Source organism: Phlebotomus papatasi, chromosome 5 (assembly GCF_024763615.1).
Source record: "Phlebotomus papatasi isolate M1 chromosome 5, Ppap_2.1, whole genome shotgun sequence".
NCBI classification, from domain to species: Eukaryota; Metazoa; Arthropoda; class Insecta; order Diptera; family Psychodidae; genus Phlebotomus; species Phlebotomus papatasi.
Genome location: NC_077226.1, coordinates 3,001,993 through 3,021,303, shown reverse-complemented (window position 1 = coordinate 3,021,303; position 19,311 = coordinate 3,001,993). Strand labels below are relative to the sequence as shown.

The 19,311-nt window shown below is 36.3% G+C and overlaps 1 protein-coding gene across 28 annotated transcripts in view; it reads left to right on the top strand.

Moving 5' to 3' along the window:
- Positions 1-19,311, top strand: part of LOC129808794 (zinc finger protein 384) — a 183,694-nt gene that overhangs the window by 134,411 nt on the left and 29,972 nt on the right. For 20 of the 28 annotated variants that reach the window (XM_055858652.1, XM_055858651.1, XM_055858659.1 and 17 more), the window contains one exon: positions 16,455-16,617. In XM_055858652.1, the coding sequence (XP_055714627.1) occupies positions 16,455-16,617 (163 nt within the window). The remainder of the gene's footprint in view (positions 1-16,454; positions 16,618-19,311) is intronic. The other 8 variants (XM_055858661.1, XM_055858658.1, XM_055858664.1 and 5 more) reach the window with 1 other exon arrangement.

Sequence of the window (19,311 nt, the reverse complement as noted above, 5' to 3'; positions counted from 1 at the left end):
GGGCGCAAATGAAAGGCCTTGCAAAGGACTACAACTTTTTTGAACATTTGAACTGCGTGAAACTAACACCAGGGGCGACACAGTCGAAAAAACGATTTTCATTTTACATAAACTCAATTATCTCGACACATGCTCAACCGATTTTGATGATTACTTCGGAATAATTGTAAGGAGATTTAGATCTTCCATCATAATAACGTTAGTGGCGTAGTTTCGTTCTGGTTTAAGTAGAACCGGAGATATCAGCGGTAAAAGTTCATGAAATTCAATCTGCCATATCTCCGGTTCCACTTAACCGATTTTGACGAGTGATGCTGCAAAAGGTGATGAGTGATACTTAAAGGTCTCAGAAAATGCTATAACTTTCTAGAGGATTTGAAGTCCGTGGAACCAGGTGCGCCACAGTCAAAAAACCGATTTTCATTTTACATAAACTCAATTATCTCGACACGTGCTTAACCGATTTTGATGATTACTTCGACATAATTGTAAGGAGATTTAGATCTTCCATCATAATAACGTTAGTGGCGTAGTTTCGTTCTGGTTTAAGTAGAACCGGAGATATCAGCGGTAAAAGTTCATGAAATTCAATCTGCCATATCTCCGGTTCCACTTAACCGATTTTGACGAGTGATGCTGCAAAAGGTGATGAGTGATGCTTAAAGGTCTCAGAAAATGCTATAACTTTCTAGAGCATTTGAACTCCGTGGAACCAGGTGAGCCACAGTCAAAAAACCGATTTTCATTTTACATAAACTCAATTATCTCAACACGTGCTTAACCGATTTTGATGATTACTTCGGCACAATTGTAGAGGACATTTATATCTATATTTCGCCTAAACATAATTTTTCCTCAGACAATGCCATCTGTCGGATTTTGTCGATTTAGTGTGAAAAAAAAAAGATTTTTCCCATAAAAATCCAATTTCAACCCGATTTTGATGATTTTTTCCAAGCTAGTGGCACCAAAAAATTGTTTAAATATTTACGTTAATTGTGAAAATGTTATCTGACGTTTTTTTCAGTTTCAAACGGTTTTTGCAGTCCCCTCTTGTTTAAATAGTTAAGAGTTTTCTGTGGGAATAACGAAGAAAAAAAAAAAAAGAAAATCCCCCAGATTTTCTCTCGCTTTTCCATTCCAATGCAAAAATATTGTCAAATTGATCGTGAAAGTGCCTCTCATACATAATGTATCAGTCGATTTTTCAGCTTTAAACTGGCAAAAGAAGAAGAAGAAAAAAAAGAGGAAGAAACTTTAACGAAAAGGGTTTTTTTTTTTAAATTTCTTTGGTGGAAATTGGGGGCGATGGGAGAATTTTCCTGGGAGACAGCGTAGGAAGGAAAAGCGTAGTTAAGACTGAAAGAAATAATGAAAGAAAGAAAGAAAAAAAAATTGATATGAATTTTTCACTCGTACCAGCTGCATTCTTTCAACGCCTTTCACGTCCATTTCCCGGCTTTCTCTTTCGCTCCTTCCTGATTTTTCCTTGTGAAAATTTTTCGTTGGGAAATGGGGGGGGGGGGTGAGAGGACGAATTGCCTCTCGAAATGATTTCGTTTTTAATAGCACCCTTTCGACGCGGGGGGATTCCCCTTCTTCGCGAGACAAGAAAACGCAGCAAAAAAAAAAGGAAAACGAATTTCTTCATATTTTTTCTTTTGCCTTTTCCGATTTTTCCCTTGGCAGTCGGACACTTTTCCCAAGAGAGAGAGACAGACTGAAAAACAGAGACAGAGAGGCAGAATGGAAAAGAAAATTGGGAAAAAGTTGAGATGATGGTTCCAGATGAATTCCATTTCTCATTTTTCTTTTTTTTTTCCTTTTTCATTTTATCGTATTTTTCTTCTTTTTTTCTTGTGGGATTTTTCACAGAAAGGAGTTGGGGAAAAAGGCAGAAGTAGAGAGGGAAAAAAGAGATATATATTTTAAAGAAAGAATCTCCCTCTTGGTGAATTTTCGTTAATTTTTTGCCCATTTTTCATATTTTCATTTTACCAACATTTTCTCTTCTTTAACATTTCCCAACTTTTCCCAGATTTGTATCTGCACAGAGTATTTTCATCTTCAATATTTTGAAGAATTACCCAAATATTTATGGTTTTATGGCACAAAACCACGAAATTATCCATTATTACCTTAAATTTACCTCGCTGCGACACTAGAGAAATAAGAAAAATTTAATTGAGGTAATATATTGGTCATAAGGAGGTAAGATTGTCGCATTTGCAAAGTGTTCGAACATGTGACTTAGATGCTATCCTTCAAAACCGTTTACGGTGGGTTTTCAAACAATTTAAACCGATTCATGAATCACTCAAAAAAGCAAAAATTGCTTATTGGGTTACAACCGATCCATTACAGCTTCAAAACCGATTTGAACGGATTTGTAAATCACTCAAAACATTGCTCAAAATAGAAATTTTGAATAAAAATTAGTTATCGGTTATGAATCGATTAAGAAACCGATTGGTACCGATTTACAAATCACTCAGAACATTGCCCAAAATAGGAATTTCTAATAAAAATTAGTTATCGATTGTGAATGTGTTCCAAAACCGATTTGAACGGATTTGTAAATGACTCAAAAGATCAAAAATTACTTATCAATTCAAAACCGATTCATTACCGCTTCAAAACCGATTCGAACCAATTTATAAATCACTCAGAACATTTTTCAAAAAAGCAATTTTGAATAAAAATTAGTTATTGGTTGTGAATCGGTTTAGAAACCGATTGGAACCGATATATAAATCACTCAAAACACGACTAAAAAAAGGGAAATTTCGAATAAAAATTACTTATCGCCTGTGAATCGGTTCTAAAACCGATTTCAACCGATTAATAAATTACTCAAAAGACCAAAAATTACTTATCGAATTAAAAACGATTCATTATCGCTTAAAACCCGATTAGAACGGATTTATAAATCACTCAAAATGTTGCCCAAAATACCAATCTAGAATAAAAATTACTTATCGGTTATGAACCGGTTCAAAAACCGATATAAACCAATTCATAAATTACTCAAAAGATCAAAAATTACTTATCGCTTCAAAACCGATTCCTAACGGCTTTAAAACCGATTGGAACGGATTTGTAAATCACTCAGAACATTGCTCAAAGAAGCTATTTTAAATAAAAATTAATTATGGGCTGTGAATCGGTTCAAAAACCCATTTAAACCGATTAATAAATTACTCAAAAGATCAAAAATTACTTATCGCTTCAAAACCGATTCCTAACGGCTTTAAAACCGATTGGAACGGATTTGTAAATCACTCAGAACATTGCTCAAAGAAGCTATTTTAAATAAAAATTAATTATGGGCTGTGAATCGGTTCAAAAACCCATTTAAACCGATTAATAAATTACTCAAAAGATCAAAAATGACTTACCGATTCATAACCGATTTATTACCGCTTCAAAACCGATTGGACCCGATTTATAAATTACTCAAAACATTGCACAAAAAAGAAATTTCGAATAAAAATTAGTTATCGATTATGAATGTGTTCGAAAACCGATTTGAAAGGGTTAATAAATTACTCAAAAGATCAAAAATTACTTATAAATTCATAACCGATTTATTACCGCTTGAAAACCGATTGCAACCGATTTAAAAATTACTCAAAACATTGCATAAAAAAAGCACTTTCAAATAAAAATTACTTATCGATTTATAACCGGTCCATTACCGATATAAATCGATTTGTAAAATCACTCAAAACATTGTCTAAAATATAAATCTAGAATAAAAATTACTTATCAGTTATAAATTGGTTCAAAAACCGATATAAACCAATTCATAAATTACTCAAAAGATCAAAAATTATTTATCGCTTCTAAACAGATTAATTACAGCTTTAAAACTGATTAGAACGGGTTTATAAATCCACTCAGAAGCTTGCCCATTACAGTTTACCCCATTACCTTTAGAGTAACATAATTTGTTTCGAATAGAAGCTAGTGATGAGCCTAAGATCAGTATATTACAAGTGAGATTCTAAGAGTGAGCTAACTCGGACATCTGTGAGTGCTTTCAAAGCGGTCTTATAAGAAAAATTCATTTTGGAATTGTCTGAGCGGAAAATGATGTTTAGCCGAAATATAGATATAAATGTCCTATACAATTATGCCGAAGTAATTTTCAAAATCGGTTAAGCTACAGTCGAGATAATTGAGGTTATGTAATATTGTAATTGGTTTTTCGACTGTGCCGCCCCTAGTGTTGGTCTCATGAAGTTCAAATGTTCAAGAAAGTTATAGCCCTTTGCAAGGCCTTTCATATACATCTTTATTTGTCAAAATCGATTAAGCAGAATTGGAGATATGGCAGAGTGAATTTTGGGGAACTTTGACTCCTCATAGTCTAGACTACAACATTCTAAAATTCAAAATGCCCAATGGCGTTTTTGACAAAAATGGAATCTGACCCTGAAAAATCTGACGATGATCTTGAAAAATCAAAATGTCTTCCTGGATGACCTCCAAAATATATTCAAAAATAGAAAAGGGAAACGGTAGAGTTGGCAGGCGGGTATTCCGAAGGTCCTAAGTAGCTATCTCTTACCGTTTGGCCTTTAAAACTGGCGACAGCCGGACGGACAAACACCGTGATGACATTTCTCATTGCAGCGTCGCCTGTAGCGAAGTTTTGAACTACAAATTTTGATATTTGAAAGCGTATCGTCGAGATGAAACCAAAAACATAAAATTCAGCTCAAAATGTTAATTAGAACCGGAGATAGAGGCCGGTCAATATTCGAACTTTGAACCCTTATAGCTCGGGTCAGGGGCTATCGATCGACTTGAGTATTTTTTTTTGTTTGATAGGAAGTAGCATTTCACGAGACCTTTCCAAAACGCTCTCACTTTCTAAATTCAGACAATTCAGAGTTATGGGCATTTTGAGAAATTTTTTAAGTACCCCTCATAGCTCGGGTCAGGGATTATCGATCGACTTGAGTATTTTTGGATTTGATAGACACAATCTGCGGCTACAACATACTAAAATTTAAGCCTGATGCACAAGGGAATTTTTGAGTTATTTAACTCAGAAAATTGAAAAGTCTTTTTTTTAAATAGCGCCCCTAGCGGCGGTTTTATCAACTTCCGATGTTAGAAGGAGAAGTGGCATTCCACGAGACCTTTCCAAAACTCCTTCACTTTTTAAATTCTAACAATTAGAACCGGAGTTATGGCCACTTTAATTGTTTTTTTTTATAAGGACCATTACACTATGCAACAAATTCACAACGTTTTTTGCTAACGGAGATCCCACATGGTACGTTTGATAGAATCAAGTCTCCTGATTAAGAATCTGGTCTTGGTTTTGCTCCAACACGTAACATTTTCTCAGAAGATCTCGTAAGATATTTTCTCAGAAATCCTTAGGAAATTTGCTCTAAATTAGGTATTTCATATTTTTGGTAAATGACAAAAACCAACAAATGAGGCATTTAGAGTGATCGGAGCGGGATGTCTTAGATGAGCAAAATTGTAGTTCTAAGTATTGCCTATAGCCTGGTGTCAATGGATTTTTAATATTTTGTTTAGTTTATTTTATACAAATTTTTAAAACCTCTCTTTAAGACCATTTTTTTTTTTGTAATTCTTAGAGAAACTCCAATTTTACACCCTGAAGGAGTGGTTTTACAGAGTTTTTTGTAATTATCAAAATTGAAGCACAACTAATGACCTTTCCAACGCACCCACACTTTTCAAGTTCCGTTCACTAGAACCTGAGATATAATGGATAATGTAAGGCAAAACAGAATGAAATATAAAAGTATTAATAAAAAATCATTGTGACGTGTTGCATAGTGTTATAGCTCCTGTCAGGGGGGTCACGAGACCTTAATTTTGGTATTGATCTAAAGATCTAAAGTCAAGCTATAACATACTAAAATTTGAGCTGGATTAAAGCTATAGAAGCGGAGCTATTGAGAAAACAAAAAAAGGGGGTATTCAAAATGACGGAAAGAGGGTCATTACACCAAGTTGCAATTTTCACCCGATATTTATAACCAAAGCTAAAAAGAGCGGCCAGACGGAAGGACATGAGATTTTGTTAGGATTATTGTAGGTTAGGATTATTTTTTTCTTAGTAGTGAAGTTAAGAAATTCTTAATTTAAGATCATTTTTAGTGAATAAATTCATGTCTCAATCGTCTTCTAATGAATCCCATCTTCCCCCCTGAAAAATAAAAAAAAAAAAAGAAGAAGAACTAAATTATCTACCAATTGAACCTGATTCAGAGAGACATTTTCTCTGGTGTCTCTCTCACCTTCGCCAATTAGTGCCTTCTTTTCTCGTGCCATTCATTGCTAGCAGCAATTTACGCGCGAAAAAGGGAGCCAAATGGTGTGAGTCTGAGGGCAAATGAATCTCAACTAAAATTCTCATCGTTCCAATGGTTTTTTTTTTCCCTTTTCGTGTAATTATTTCAATCGTCTTTTGATTTATTTCTATTTTTATTTATTTCTTTTATTTTTTTTTTATTTCTGTACCTTTCTGGTCAGAATATAATGTCAGGCTCAGGGGATGAATTATCTCATGAAATATTCAGTGTTTTCCTCATTTTTTTTTTTTTTTTGGCTGTCGAGGGAGAGAGTTGGGGCAGTTCCAAACGGTAGCCACACAGCGGGAAAGGATTTACAGAGAGAGAGAGAAAGGGAGGAAAAAAAGCGACAGAAAAAAAGTCGGTTTAAGGGTTGGAGAAGGTGATTTTGAAGGGGGTTTAAGTGCCAGGAGAAGAGCAACAAAAAATAGGCGGCACGCTTCAGTTTTTCCTCGCTTCTCTCGGGGGTTTTTCTTTTTTTTTTTTTCCTTGTTTGCACCCCGTGCTATCCCCCCAGTTGTACCACTCTGCCCCCCCCCCCTGCCCCTTGAGAAACATTTTAAAGCACCACCCGTAATTGCTTCACACTCATTAGCACGTTCCACAACCCTACCCCCCTCGGGGTTTGTGTCAAGGGGTTGGGGGCATGGCTGTTGACGATTCCCACTGACTGTCCATGCAACAACAACACCGCAAAAAGAGGAAAATCTCACGGGGTAGTTCATTGGGGAAAAACAGGTACAAAAAGAAAAATATTTATAGAGGGAAAACGGTGAGAGACATAGGGTGGAATAACCGGCTATCGCCATGTTTAGGAAAAAAATTAAATTCATTTAATCATAACTTTTGAATCCTTGTTTCAAGATAAGTCAAATTTGACACAAAGTTACTTAGATGTATTGGCTCTAGATACGTGAAAACAATAATCCTAGAACATAACGCTGGACTACTTAAAAAACTGATTTTTATTAATAATGCAAAAATAACCATTTCGTCGCCACTTTTTACCACTTTTCGCCAGTTTTGTAAAATTTGTAACCACTTCTCGCCACCCACTTGAAAAGTACCACACTCGGTTATTTTAGGCAATGCTATGAAAAGAATACATTCACCATTTCTCTTTCCTTGTGATCACTTTATTATTACTCTCTTTAAATGATTTACAATGCTAAATGTAATTAAATGTAGCATTGTGCCTTACAATGCTACACGACAGGGCTCCCTTCTTGATCTTCTCATCATTCCTGAGGATTGTGTTGGTCGTCTGAGGTCCTTCGGTCAGGAAACGCTGCCTTTGTTATCGGACCATGACCTTATATATGCTACGCTGTGTTTCTCACCGAAAAGGCGGGGGAATTCATATCGCGTTGTTAAAGCTCTGAAAAATGTTGACTCTCCGGCTCTTCTCGCGGCAGCTGAGGAGTACGACTGGAGTGTTCTGAATACTTTCCCAACGGTTAATGAGAGGGTTTTCTACTTGAATTCCATACTGGGATCGTTGTTCGAGACTTGGGTTCCTCGCAGGAGGGTGTTGGTTCGCGATCCTGAGACTCCCTGGATGAGGCCCGATATTCTTGCGGCTATGCGTGCCCGCGACGGCGCGTATGGGAGGTGGAAGAGAACTGGTCTTGAGGCGGACCACGCTGAATTTAAAAATCTCAGAAACAGGGTAGTGTCTCTGATTCGGGAGGCTAAAACTGGGTACTTTCAGTCTCAGCTTGACCCTAATCTTGACTCGCGTACTCTATGGCGAAATATTAATCGTATGGGAATAGCGGAGCGGGACAATGTCGGTACTTGCGCATTCGATCCCAATGTTCTCAACTCTTTTTTCTGCACTACATCCTTTGTTTCTGTTCCGGAGCCTCAATCAGGTCCGCCTGGCCCACTGCAGTGTGGCTTCGGCTTTGCCTGTGTTACTCCCGGTGATGTCTTGCTGGCCGTTGATAGCGTGAAATCGAATGCTGCTGGAGTTGATGGATTCTCTATTGAGTTTATCCGCCTTCTGCTCCCTGTGTTGCTGCCTCATCTTACAGATTTATATAATTTCTCAATCACTAGCTCTTGCTTTCCGGATGATTGGAAGCTTGCCATGGTCACTCCGATCCCAAAGGTTGCCTCTCCCTCTGATCCCTCGGACTACAGACCTATTAGTATCCTACCCGCGTTGTCGAAGCCTTTGGAGATGCTTCTTCTCGACCAGATGCAGTCGTATCTAGAACAAAATCAGCTATTGTGTAGTTTCCAGTCTGGCTTCAGAAGGGGTCACAGCACCACGACAGCCCTTCTCAAGATCCAGCATGACATCGCGGTTGGTCTGGATAATGACATGTTTGCAATTTTAATTTTATTGGACTTCTCGAAGGCGTTCGACTCGATTCCTCATGGGCTACTGCTCGATAAGCTTCGATATTATTTCGGTTTTACTGACACGGCAGTGTCTATGATCGCCTCATACCTTGGGAACCGCTCTCAGGTTGTTAGGTCTGGGGAATCACTTTCCTTACCGTTGACGCGTAGCGCGGGGGTGCCTCAGGGTTCAATTTTGGGTCCTATATTATTCTCTTTATTTATTAACGACCTTCCTTTAAAACTCCTATACTCCTCGTATCACCTCTACGCAGACGATCTTCAGATTTACTGCTTTGGCGACTATGGGTATCCGGAATTCTGTTCTGATGCGTTAAATGATGACCTTTGTAGAATCTCTGGATGGTCGTCTGATAATGGCCTTGTATTAAACCCTAAAAAGTCGCAGGCTATTGTCATTCATAGTCGTTTTCGGTGCCCCGCTGTACCTCCTATTGTTCTGCTAGATGAGGTGATTCCTTTCACTGATTCTGTGAAGAATCTTGGGGTATTATTTAATGATACTCTCACGTGGAGTAATCATTTTTCTGATGTGTGTAGGAGGGTTTATTATGGTCTTCGGACTCTGCGTCGATTCCAGTCCTTTACCCCGGTCGAGACTCGCCTACTTTTGGCTAGAGCTTTGCTCGTTCCACACTTCATGTATGGGGCGGAACTTTTTTTTGGCACTGACAAGACTTCTTTAAAAATGCTGAAGAGAGCATTTAACTCTCTTGTAAGGTATGTATTTGACCTTGGTCGCTTTGATCATGTCACCTCTTGGGCCGCCAGGATTCTGGAACGGCCATTCCTGGACCACCTTCAGTTTCGGGCTGTTGAGTTTATCTGTCGCCTGTTGTGGACAGGTCGACCGGCATATCTTGCGGGGCTGATTGAGCGCGGGCCGTCCGAGAGGTCTTCGTGTCTGCTCATTCCGAGATCGGTGGGTCGCATCTTGCTCTGTTCTTTATTCGTTGGGGGAGTCATTTTTTGGAATGAACTCCCACGAACTCGTAAGCGGGAGCTTTTGAATCGCTTTGCGTCATTGATTGAGTGATTTTTGACCTCATTTTGTTTTGTTTTTCTTTTCAATTAATTTCTGTTATTCATTTGTATTTTGTTTCTTTTCTTTTGTTCTAATTTTTATTCTTTTATTCTGTACAATTTTCATGTAAGAGGGCATGCCCTATTGGTTATCAATAAATAAATAAAAAAAAAAAAATAAAAAAAAAACAATCTTCACATGCAAGCTTCAATTCTTAATTGGTTTCCAATATCTATACCAATTGTGTCGATAAGAAGAGCACAAACTGTTCAATTCACTGACCAAACTGACTGTATTGATTAAGACAAATGCCAGCAAAGTGAACTTTTTAGAAGGCTCATAATTTTGTCCAGTTTCTTATTTTGGACACTTTGAGGATAAAATTGGACACTAAAAATGAATTGATTAAAATGATGGATTTTTATTCCAATATTTGATGAATAATGAATTCTATCTAAATATTTGTTCTTTTTGGAAGATTTTGACACTAAATACGTTAAATTTTGAATATGATTTGAGTTGAAATTGCTTTGTTGAAAATTCATTGTGAGCAATTGCAGAAGAGAAATATGACAGAACTTCGTGTTTACTTCACTTCTTATTTAGCTGTAATGAAGTACTAACAATGTTTCTTCGGTTTTTTTTTTAGTGATATTATTGAATACTCATTGAATATTGTGTTGATTCACGTTACTGATGATTTGTACATTTGACCTGAAGTGAGATTTGCCTTTTGAATTAGATTTTTCGTGTGAAAAATGGGAAATTTTTTAGGACATTCACCAGTGAGGTGATGGCTCTTATTTTGGACAGGTGTTTTTCTCACGAAATTTCGTGAAGTTTTAGCTTTTGTGATGACTAGGTTGGACAAATGCCTGGAGAAACAAAGGAGCATCATCTCTACGAAAGAGATGTAGCGGGAAATGCCCTGAAAGGCTCCCGGAAAGGTCAGGGAATGAGCGAATCTGCACGTACTTGGAGTATCGAAGTCAACTCACTTTAATGAATGATATGGAAAGTTTCCGGGCTTCTGTGACATTCTACGTTTCCCTTACATGAACAGGAAGAGGACTTGGTAAGATTGGTTCATGAAATAAAGAACAATGGGCATCCTATTGAGGCGGATTAGCTGTCCAAATTTACAGCCAAGTTGGCCAAATTAATAACCAAGTTGTCCAAAATAAGAGCCAAATTCACGTCTACATATAAATTCATTTTTAAAAGTATTAAAACTAATTTTAATAAAAATAAGACGATAAATAGCTTGCTAAGTTTCTAAACAACCCTTCTGAAAAGAGAGTAACAAGAAATGTCAATTAGTATAGAAAATATCGCACTTCAAACTTGGAACTTCGATGCTTATAACCAGACTGTCCAAAATTATGAGCACTTCCCCTATTGTAATTTTGTGCGAATATTTATAAAAAATAACTTTTCTTGTGCAAATAGGGTAAGTGTGCCAAATTTCGGCATAGTTGCATGCAAGCGCCAAAGTCTCAAGTTTGAAATGTAATATTTTTAATACAAATTGAATTTATTTGTTACTTTTTTGTAAGGAGTGTTCCTTGGAAACTTGTAGACAGTCTATCGTCTTTATTTTCTCTAAATTCATTCTTAATACATTCTAAAATGAATAAAAATGTTGACATAACATTGGTGGCCTATTTCGGCCACTTTCATTTTCATAGTTCCTTGCCCTTTCGGAATTCATCGAATGTCTTTTTCAAATCATCTTGTTCGTCTAATCGACATTTTTTTGTTATTTTTCGCATTGTATTATTTCTAGAGTACGCAAAAACTAAAAATTTATTGAAATTCAAGGAACAAAAAATGTGGCCGAAATTACAAGCTGGCCGGAATTTGGCACACTTACCCTATTACCAGAAAAATTGTGATTTTTTTTTTAAATTTGAGACATCGTGAAACATAAAATAATCAAAAAATCATATAATAATTAAAGTTCATTTAGAAAAATTATTTTTTTTATCCATCAATTGGAAGAGAAGTCAATATAACAAGCATCACTTGATCGATATTAGGAGCGTTTTGGTATTACCAGTATCTACCCTATATCAATGAAATTTATTGTTTAAAGAAATGGAATTTGTTGAGGAAGTTAATATAATACGATAATAATGAGGAAACGCCAGAGAAAAATAGTTGTAATTCATACTCCATGCAAAACTTTCTTCACATTACCTCAAATTTTACATTTTGAACTCAACCATCGTTCAAATTTGAGGAACTCGACTGTAAAATTCTACCGAAATATAAAGGAAAATCCATTTAAAAGTTTCATTTAATGATAGTAACGTCAAATATTCCTAATTTTGTGGTTCTTCGAAATTAATTTGGGGGAAAAAATTGAAGATATCTGCTAGGTGGCCACAAGTATGGAATGGCCATAAGTAGAGCTGGCCAAAATATGCAAAAAAATCTTCAAAATATGCGACATAAAAGTGTACGAAAAATTATAAAATATGCAATAAAAATATGCATTTATTTAATTCATTTTTTTAACCCAAATAAGAGTGTTTTGTAGCACTTTGACATTAAAAACTTTCAACTATTGGAAATACACTTTTAATTAGGATATGTCTCCAGTATTCATTTCAAGTATTGTGTTTCTCTAAATAAATTTTTGAGTTGCTTAATGGTAGTATTCTTTAAAAATGCACTATTTTGTTGCTTAAAGCAATATTTCTAAAAAAAAAATATACAAATTGACAACTTTGAGAAATCGAACACGCAGTATGGCATTTTGGATTTATTTAAAATAAATGTAGTATCCTTTTTATTTTCAACCAATAATATATAAAGTTAAAACCAGTCGACGGATTGAATACGATTTAAAAAGAAATTAAACTATCTGTTAATTTTGAAGTAGTTGAATGCAATATTTAATAACAACCAATCTTATATCAGTATTTTAAATTTAAAAATATGCTCTTTTAGTTTTTCACTTCATTTGTAAAATGTGACGATTGATATTTTATTTTTTATGATATTTTTATGATTTAAATCTTTCCCTGATATAAGAAAGCTTTACTTAAAGCCATCTATAAGTACGGCCTGAGTTCTAGTGAATTTGGGATTGATTTTAGAAATTATATGATTATTTAAAAAAAAAATTTCACACAAGAAACTTTCTGGATTGATTTTAGAAACTTAAGACTTAATTTTAGAGGCTTTGCAGGATTAATTACATAAATTTTTCCGATTAGTTTTAGACACAGAACCCGTAAGCTTAAATTTTGACAGATTGATTTAAGAAAATGCGTACACCTTAAGCATAAAATATACATCAAATCCCAAGTGCCTCAGCAAGAACGACCTATGTTGTATGTAAAATAACACACGCAGCTCAATCACAAAATGGTTTAAATTACGCTTAAAATAACGCACAGCTCAATCTTAAAACGGCCAAGAACACATTTAAAAACACGCACAGCTTAATCGTAAAACTGTTGGGATTGCGCTTAAAATTATGCACAGCTCAATCGTAAAACGGTAAAGATTTCAACTGTTGTATGATTGAGCAGTGTATGTTTTTGAGCGCATTCTTAATCGTTTTACGATTCAGCTGTGCGTGTTGTAAGCTCAAACTTAACCGTTTTACGCGTGTTCTCATGCTGTGTGAATTTTTAAGCGCGATCTTAACCGTTTTATGTTAAGCTGTGCGTGTTTTAAGCGCGATCTTAACCGTTTTATGTTAAGCTGTGCGTGTTTTAAGCGCGATCTTAACCGTTTTATGACTCAGCTGTGCGTGTTTTAAGCGCGATCTTAACCGTTTTATGCCTAAGCTGTGCGTGTTTTAAGCGCGATCTTAACCGTTTTATGACTCAGCTGTGCGTGTTTTAAGCGCGATCTTAACCGTTTTATGACTCAGCTGTGCGTGTTTTAAGCGCGATCTTAACCGTTTTATGACTCAGCTGTGCGTGTTTTAAGCGCGATCTTAACCGTTTTATGTTAAGCTGTGCGTGTTTTAAGCGCGATCTTAACCGTTTTATGTTAAGCTGTGCGTGTTTTAAGCGCGATCTTAACCGTTTTATGTTAAGCTGTGCGTGTTTTAAGCGCGATCTTAACCGTTTTATGTTAAGCTGTGCGTGTTTTAAGCGCGATCTTAACCGTTTTATGACTCAGCTGTGCGTGTTTTAAGCGCGATCTTAACCGTTTTATGACTCAGCTGTGCGTGTTTTAAGCGCGATCTTAACCGTTTTATGTTAAGCTGTGCGTGTTTTAAGCGCGATCTTAACCGTTTTATGTTAAGCTGTGCGTGTTTTAAGCGCGATCTTAACCGTTTTATGTTAAGCTGTGCGTGTTTTAAGCGCGATCTTAACCGTTTTATGACTCAGCTGTGCGTGTTTTAAGCGCGATCTTAACCGTTTTATGTTAAGCTGTGCGTGTTTTAAGCGCGATCTTAACCGTTTTATGTTAAGCTGTGCGTGTTTTAAGCGCGATCTTAACCGTTTTATGACTCAGCTGTGCGTGTTTTAAGCGCGATCTTAACCGTTTTATGTTAAGCTGCGCGTGTTTGTAAGTGAATTCCAAAAAACTGATCTAAGGATTTTTTTCTTCTTTTAGAATATGATTTACAGAACATGTAATTAAACATTATTTCATCCTTATACAATAACCTCAATTCATTCCTTCTAATAATTTTTCAACACCAATTGTATAAAGAATGTTGTGTAAAGAACACCTCAAATTATTTTACAGATAATACAGGGGCCCATCAAGCCTAATAAAAAGTGAAGATATTTTTCACTTTTCCTTGTAAAAATTTTGCAGCTATTGCACCGCGACTTAAACAGATTTCCTCGTAGTTCTTGTATTATTTCGGCGAACATCATGAAATATGTATTTTTAGATGGCTTTTAATGCACGATTTCGAAATATATCAGACTGATAAGTCAATTCTCTTTAGGAAAAAACTTGTCAATAGTCTTCAGTGCCTCTATGCAAAAACGTATGGAAAAATGAAATGTCGAGAGGCACCTGGATAATATTTATGTTTAAAAAATGAAAATTAAAATGTGTAAAAGGATATTTTTATATAACTGGATTGCAAATTTTAAATGTTTTTCTTTTACAGCGATAGAAATTATATAAATTTTCATTTTACAAGAAAAATTGTTTTTATTTAAACAAAAGTTGGAAATATGCAAATAAACATGAATTATGCCAAAATAAGCATTTTTAAATAGGGTTTATTAAAATCACAAGAGCCCAATTCGTGAAGATATAGTGTCAAATAAGGCCTGAGAACGCTTAATAAAAACATGCAAATACATATTTTGGCCAGCTCTAGCCATAAGTAATGCTGCCACCCTATAATATAAAAATATTGTTTTCCTAATTAGACTTTTTTTTCACAATTATTAAATAAATTTCTGATCAATTAGTATAAGAAGTGCATGGGAGTGCGAGAAGTGCTGGAAGTATTGCAGCTTTTTCAATAGTCTTCCGAAATGTTTGGAAGTGCAAAGGCATCTTCCATACAAATTTGTGAAAGAGTTTGGAAGTGGTGTACACATTTTCATCCTAATATCTCCACCTTGGTTCCAACCCAAGAAACAATTTTTTCTTAATATAGTCTTGTAGTATTCCTTAAATAAGGCACTGTAGAACCATAAATCTTTTTATTTGCTTATAACGCTCTTGGTCCCATTACTGAGATTACTATAAGTAAAGTGGCGCACTCTTTAGGATCTTAAGAGCTGCTATAGGAATTTCTACAGAAAATTCTCACTTTAAGTCCTCTAAAAGTGCACTAAAAGACTTGTTTAATACTTGGTTTTATAAGGCAGCTATTTTGCTTCTTGGGAAACGGTTCTTGCACGCCTCCGCTACAGAGTCAAAAAAAAACGATATTTTTTCGTAAAATGACTCTAGCTACGGTTCTAATTGTCCGAATTTTATCAATGTGGGCATTTTGGAAAGGTCTTGAAAAATACCACATATAACTGCTTCACCTTAAATACGTAAAACCGCCACTAGGGGCGCTATTGCTGAATTAATTCTTTGTCAATAGAGGTAAATGTGGGAAAATCTGAGATAAACTCTTTCTGTTTGCATATTTTTTTTCCATATTGTAATGTTTTTTTTTTATTGCGCGCAACGTGTCCAAAAAAAAAAGGGAAAAGGGTTTTCCCTCCGAAAGGGATCCACTTGATTGCCCAAATGTGGAGTCATTTGGTGGTTAATTGAGGGAGAGAGATGCCTTTGGGGGGGGGGGGGTCCGTCCACAGGCAACCGGACATCCGCGTTGATCCGCTACGACGTGCCCTAATCGATAGGTAATTGAATGACAAAAGGATTTCCCCCATCAACTGAAAATTTTTTCACGCACTTTTCACCCCGGTAGGGGTCAATCATTTCAGTTTTTCAGTGACTCTTTCTTTTTTTCACTTGAAATTGCTACGGAATTTGTAGAAAATTCCAAGACCTTTTTAAAGTTGTCAAAATTTGTGTAAATCAACCAATTAGCATTTCAGTACAAGTAAAAATTCTCTAAAAAAAAATAGAAAAAAAACTGCTAGACTATGCCATTTGTTTTTGAAGGGAATTAACGTGTGTTTGTGTGTTTTGGATTTTTGCGTGTGTAGATCAAAAAAAAAGAAACAAAATTATTTTTCATTGACTTTTTCCAAATGCCAAAATATCAACAAATATTTGTGTTCGTTTTGGGGTTGAATTTATGGGGTGGGGTGTAGGAGTTACAGCTGCATCTTGGTGTCTTGCAGCAACATGCAGCCCTAATTGGCGGTCCAAATGCCACATCATGTCCAATCTGTCACAAACTCTTCCTCGGTGGTGAGGCTCTGATGGAGCACATGAAGCATACGCACAAGGATCCAAATGCTTCCGGAGTGGCCAGTAAGTATCTACAACAGACTACTCCTTATCCTTACAAAACATCTCACTATCAGAATTAACATTTTTATATTCTTATCTAATCAACATTTATGCTGTCATCTTTTATCCGTACCAAAGTGTCAGTTTACTTCACAATGTTGGCATTCACAGAGGAAGCATTGTGGTCTCGGTACTTAGAGATCCTACACTAACTGAAAGAAATCCGAAAAAGTAAAAACAAAAAAAAAACATTCCGGAAATGTTAATTTTACCCTGTGCAGTATTTATCCGAAACCGGTGTAAATATTACTCTTTTTAGGTGTATTAAGGGTTAAAGTTACCCTTTTTCATTTTAAGTTTACACTTAAAAAGGTGTAAAATTAACATTGAAAAATGTTGATATATTTTTACACGTAAAAAGTGTTAAAATTATGAGGAAAAAATGTAAATCGCACCATCGTAAAAAAGTGGGTGCGATTAACCTTTTTTCCTCGTAAATTTAACACATTTTAGGTGTAAAAATATATCAGGATTTTTTTTAATGTTAATTTTACATCTTTTTTAGGGTAATTTTTTTTTTTTTTTTGACTCCCTCATCTTTATTAGAATGAAATGACATGAAAAGCACATACCCATTGGTATGCCTTCAACAAAAAAACGCGACTTAACAAACAAACAAAAGTCTCACATGTTGGCAAAATCAAGTAATCTTTCCCTTTTAAGGCGTCTCCTTGCTTTTATCTTGACTAAATTTGACGCTAATGCATTAGGATGCACAGAAAGTTTTTCTCGATGTTTTATGGCGAATCGAAGAATTTCCTCTCTGACTGTAGGCATCTGCAGATCGTTTCTTATAACAGAATTGGGGACATACCATGGAGCATCAACGATCATTCTGAGCATCTTATTCTCGAAGCGCTGAATGATGTCGATATTGGAAGGAGCAGCTGAGCCCCAAATTTGAACTCCATAAAGCCATTTGGGCTTCATAACAGCCTTGTACAACATAAGCTTGCTTTCAACAGAGAGTTGGGAATTACGGCCAATGAGCCAATACATTCTCCGCAGGACATCACTCAAGTGCAATATTTTGCTCCACAAATGCTTCCTCCATGTCAGTCTTCTGTCCAAGTGAAAACCTGAGTACTTTATAGTGTCCGATGAAGGCACAAGTTCATTATTGATAGAAATTGGAGGACATTGACCTTTTCTCGTGGAAAAAGTCATGTGTATGGATTTAGATCCATTTATCTTAATTTTCCATTTGTGCATCCAGTCTACAACCATGTTGGCACATCTTTGCAATTTTGCCGAGGCAACCTCTGAAGAAACATCTGAGGACAACAGGATCGTGTCATCAGCATATGTGGCGACCATGACTTCATCATTCAAAGGCAAATCAGATGTATAGACAGAGAATAGAACAGGTCCAATCACGCTACCCTGCGGCACTCCAGAACAAATTGGCCTCAAACTGGTGGTTCTGTCTTGAATTTTAATGAAAAAGAATCTGTCCTCCAAGTAGGATTTAAGCACAAAGTACAACTGATACGGGAATATATTCCTTAATTTGTGAAAGAGTTCCAAGTGCCACACCCGATCAAAAGCCTGACTGACATCCAGGGAAAGTGCCGAACAATACAATCTATTTTCTAAGGCACTGTTAACTTTGCTGACAACTCTGTGAACCTGTTGGACTGTTGAGTGATCACTTCTGTCATTCGTATGGAAGAGGATGTTGGCTCTGGCTCACAATGGCAACAAGCATCTGGGAAGAGAAATCGGTCCAGCCCGCTACAAAAAGGTGAGAAGCCACCAAAACAGACCAAATTGGGTGATTACTGGCTAGGAATACCCACGGCCAATAAATTTGATGACCTGGAGGTTGAAGAGACCACCGGCAAGTCTCCAAGTGGAGAACAATTGACTGGCTCAAAAAGCTCCGAGCCAAGACCCCCTCCAATATTTGTATACAATGTAGAACAGATTCAGCCGTTAACATCTCTTTTAAATGAAATTGCCCCAAATAAGTACACTGTAAAAATCCTTGGCAACTTTCAAGTGAAATTGCAGTTACAGACTGTTGATGCGTATCGAGCTGTGATGAAAGCATTGCAAGATAGAAATACTGAGCTACATTCCTATCAAATAAAAGGAGAACGAACTTTTAGGGTGGTTCTCAGGAATCTTCATCACTCAACTGATCACGAGGAGCTCAAGAGGGAATTACTTGTGAAAGGCCACACAGCTGTGAACATATTTAATGTAAAGCACAGAGTCACAAAGCAACCTCTTTCTATGTTTTATGTGAACCTTGCGCCGAAAGCAAATAATAAGGAAATTTACAACGTAACAAGATTGATGCACTGTGTTGTCAAATTTGAAGCTCCTAATACAAAAAGAGTGATTCCGCAATGCACTAGATGTCAAAGTTTTTTGCACACAAAGGCTTTTTGTGGGAGATCCCCGAAATGTGTAAAATGCCTTGGAAGTCACCTCACTAAGGACTGTGTTAGGTCCGAAAGAAACGACTCTGTTAAATGCGTTAATTGCGGGCAAAATCATCCAGCCAATTATAAGGGTTGCCAAGTCTATAAGGAACTCCAAAAGAAACTTCATACAAGGATCAGACAAAGAAGAACTGATGTTCCTAATAATATTGGGAATGATCGTGTTCCGAGGGATGCTGCTGGAGAAAATATGAGTTATGCTGAT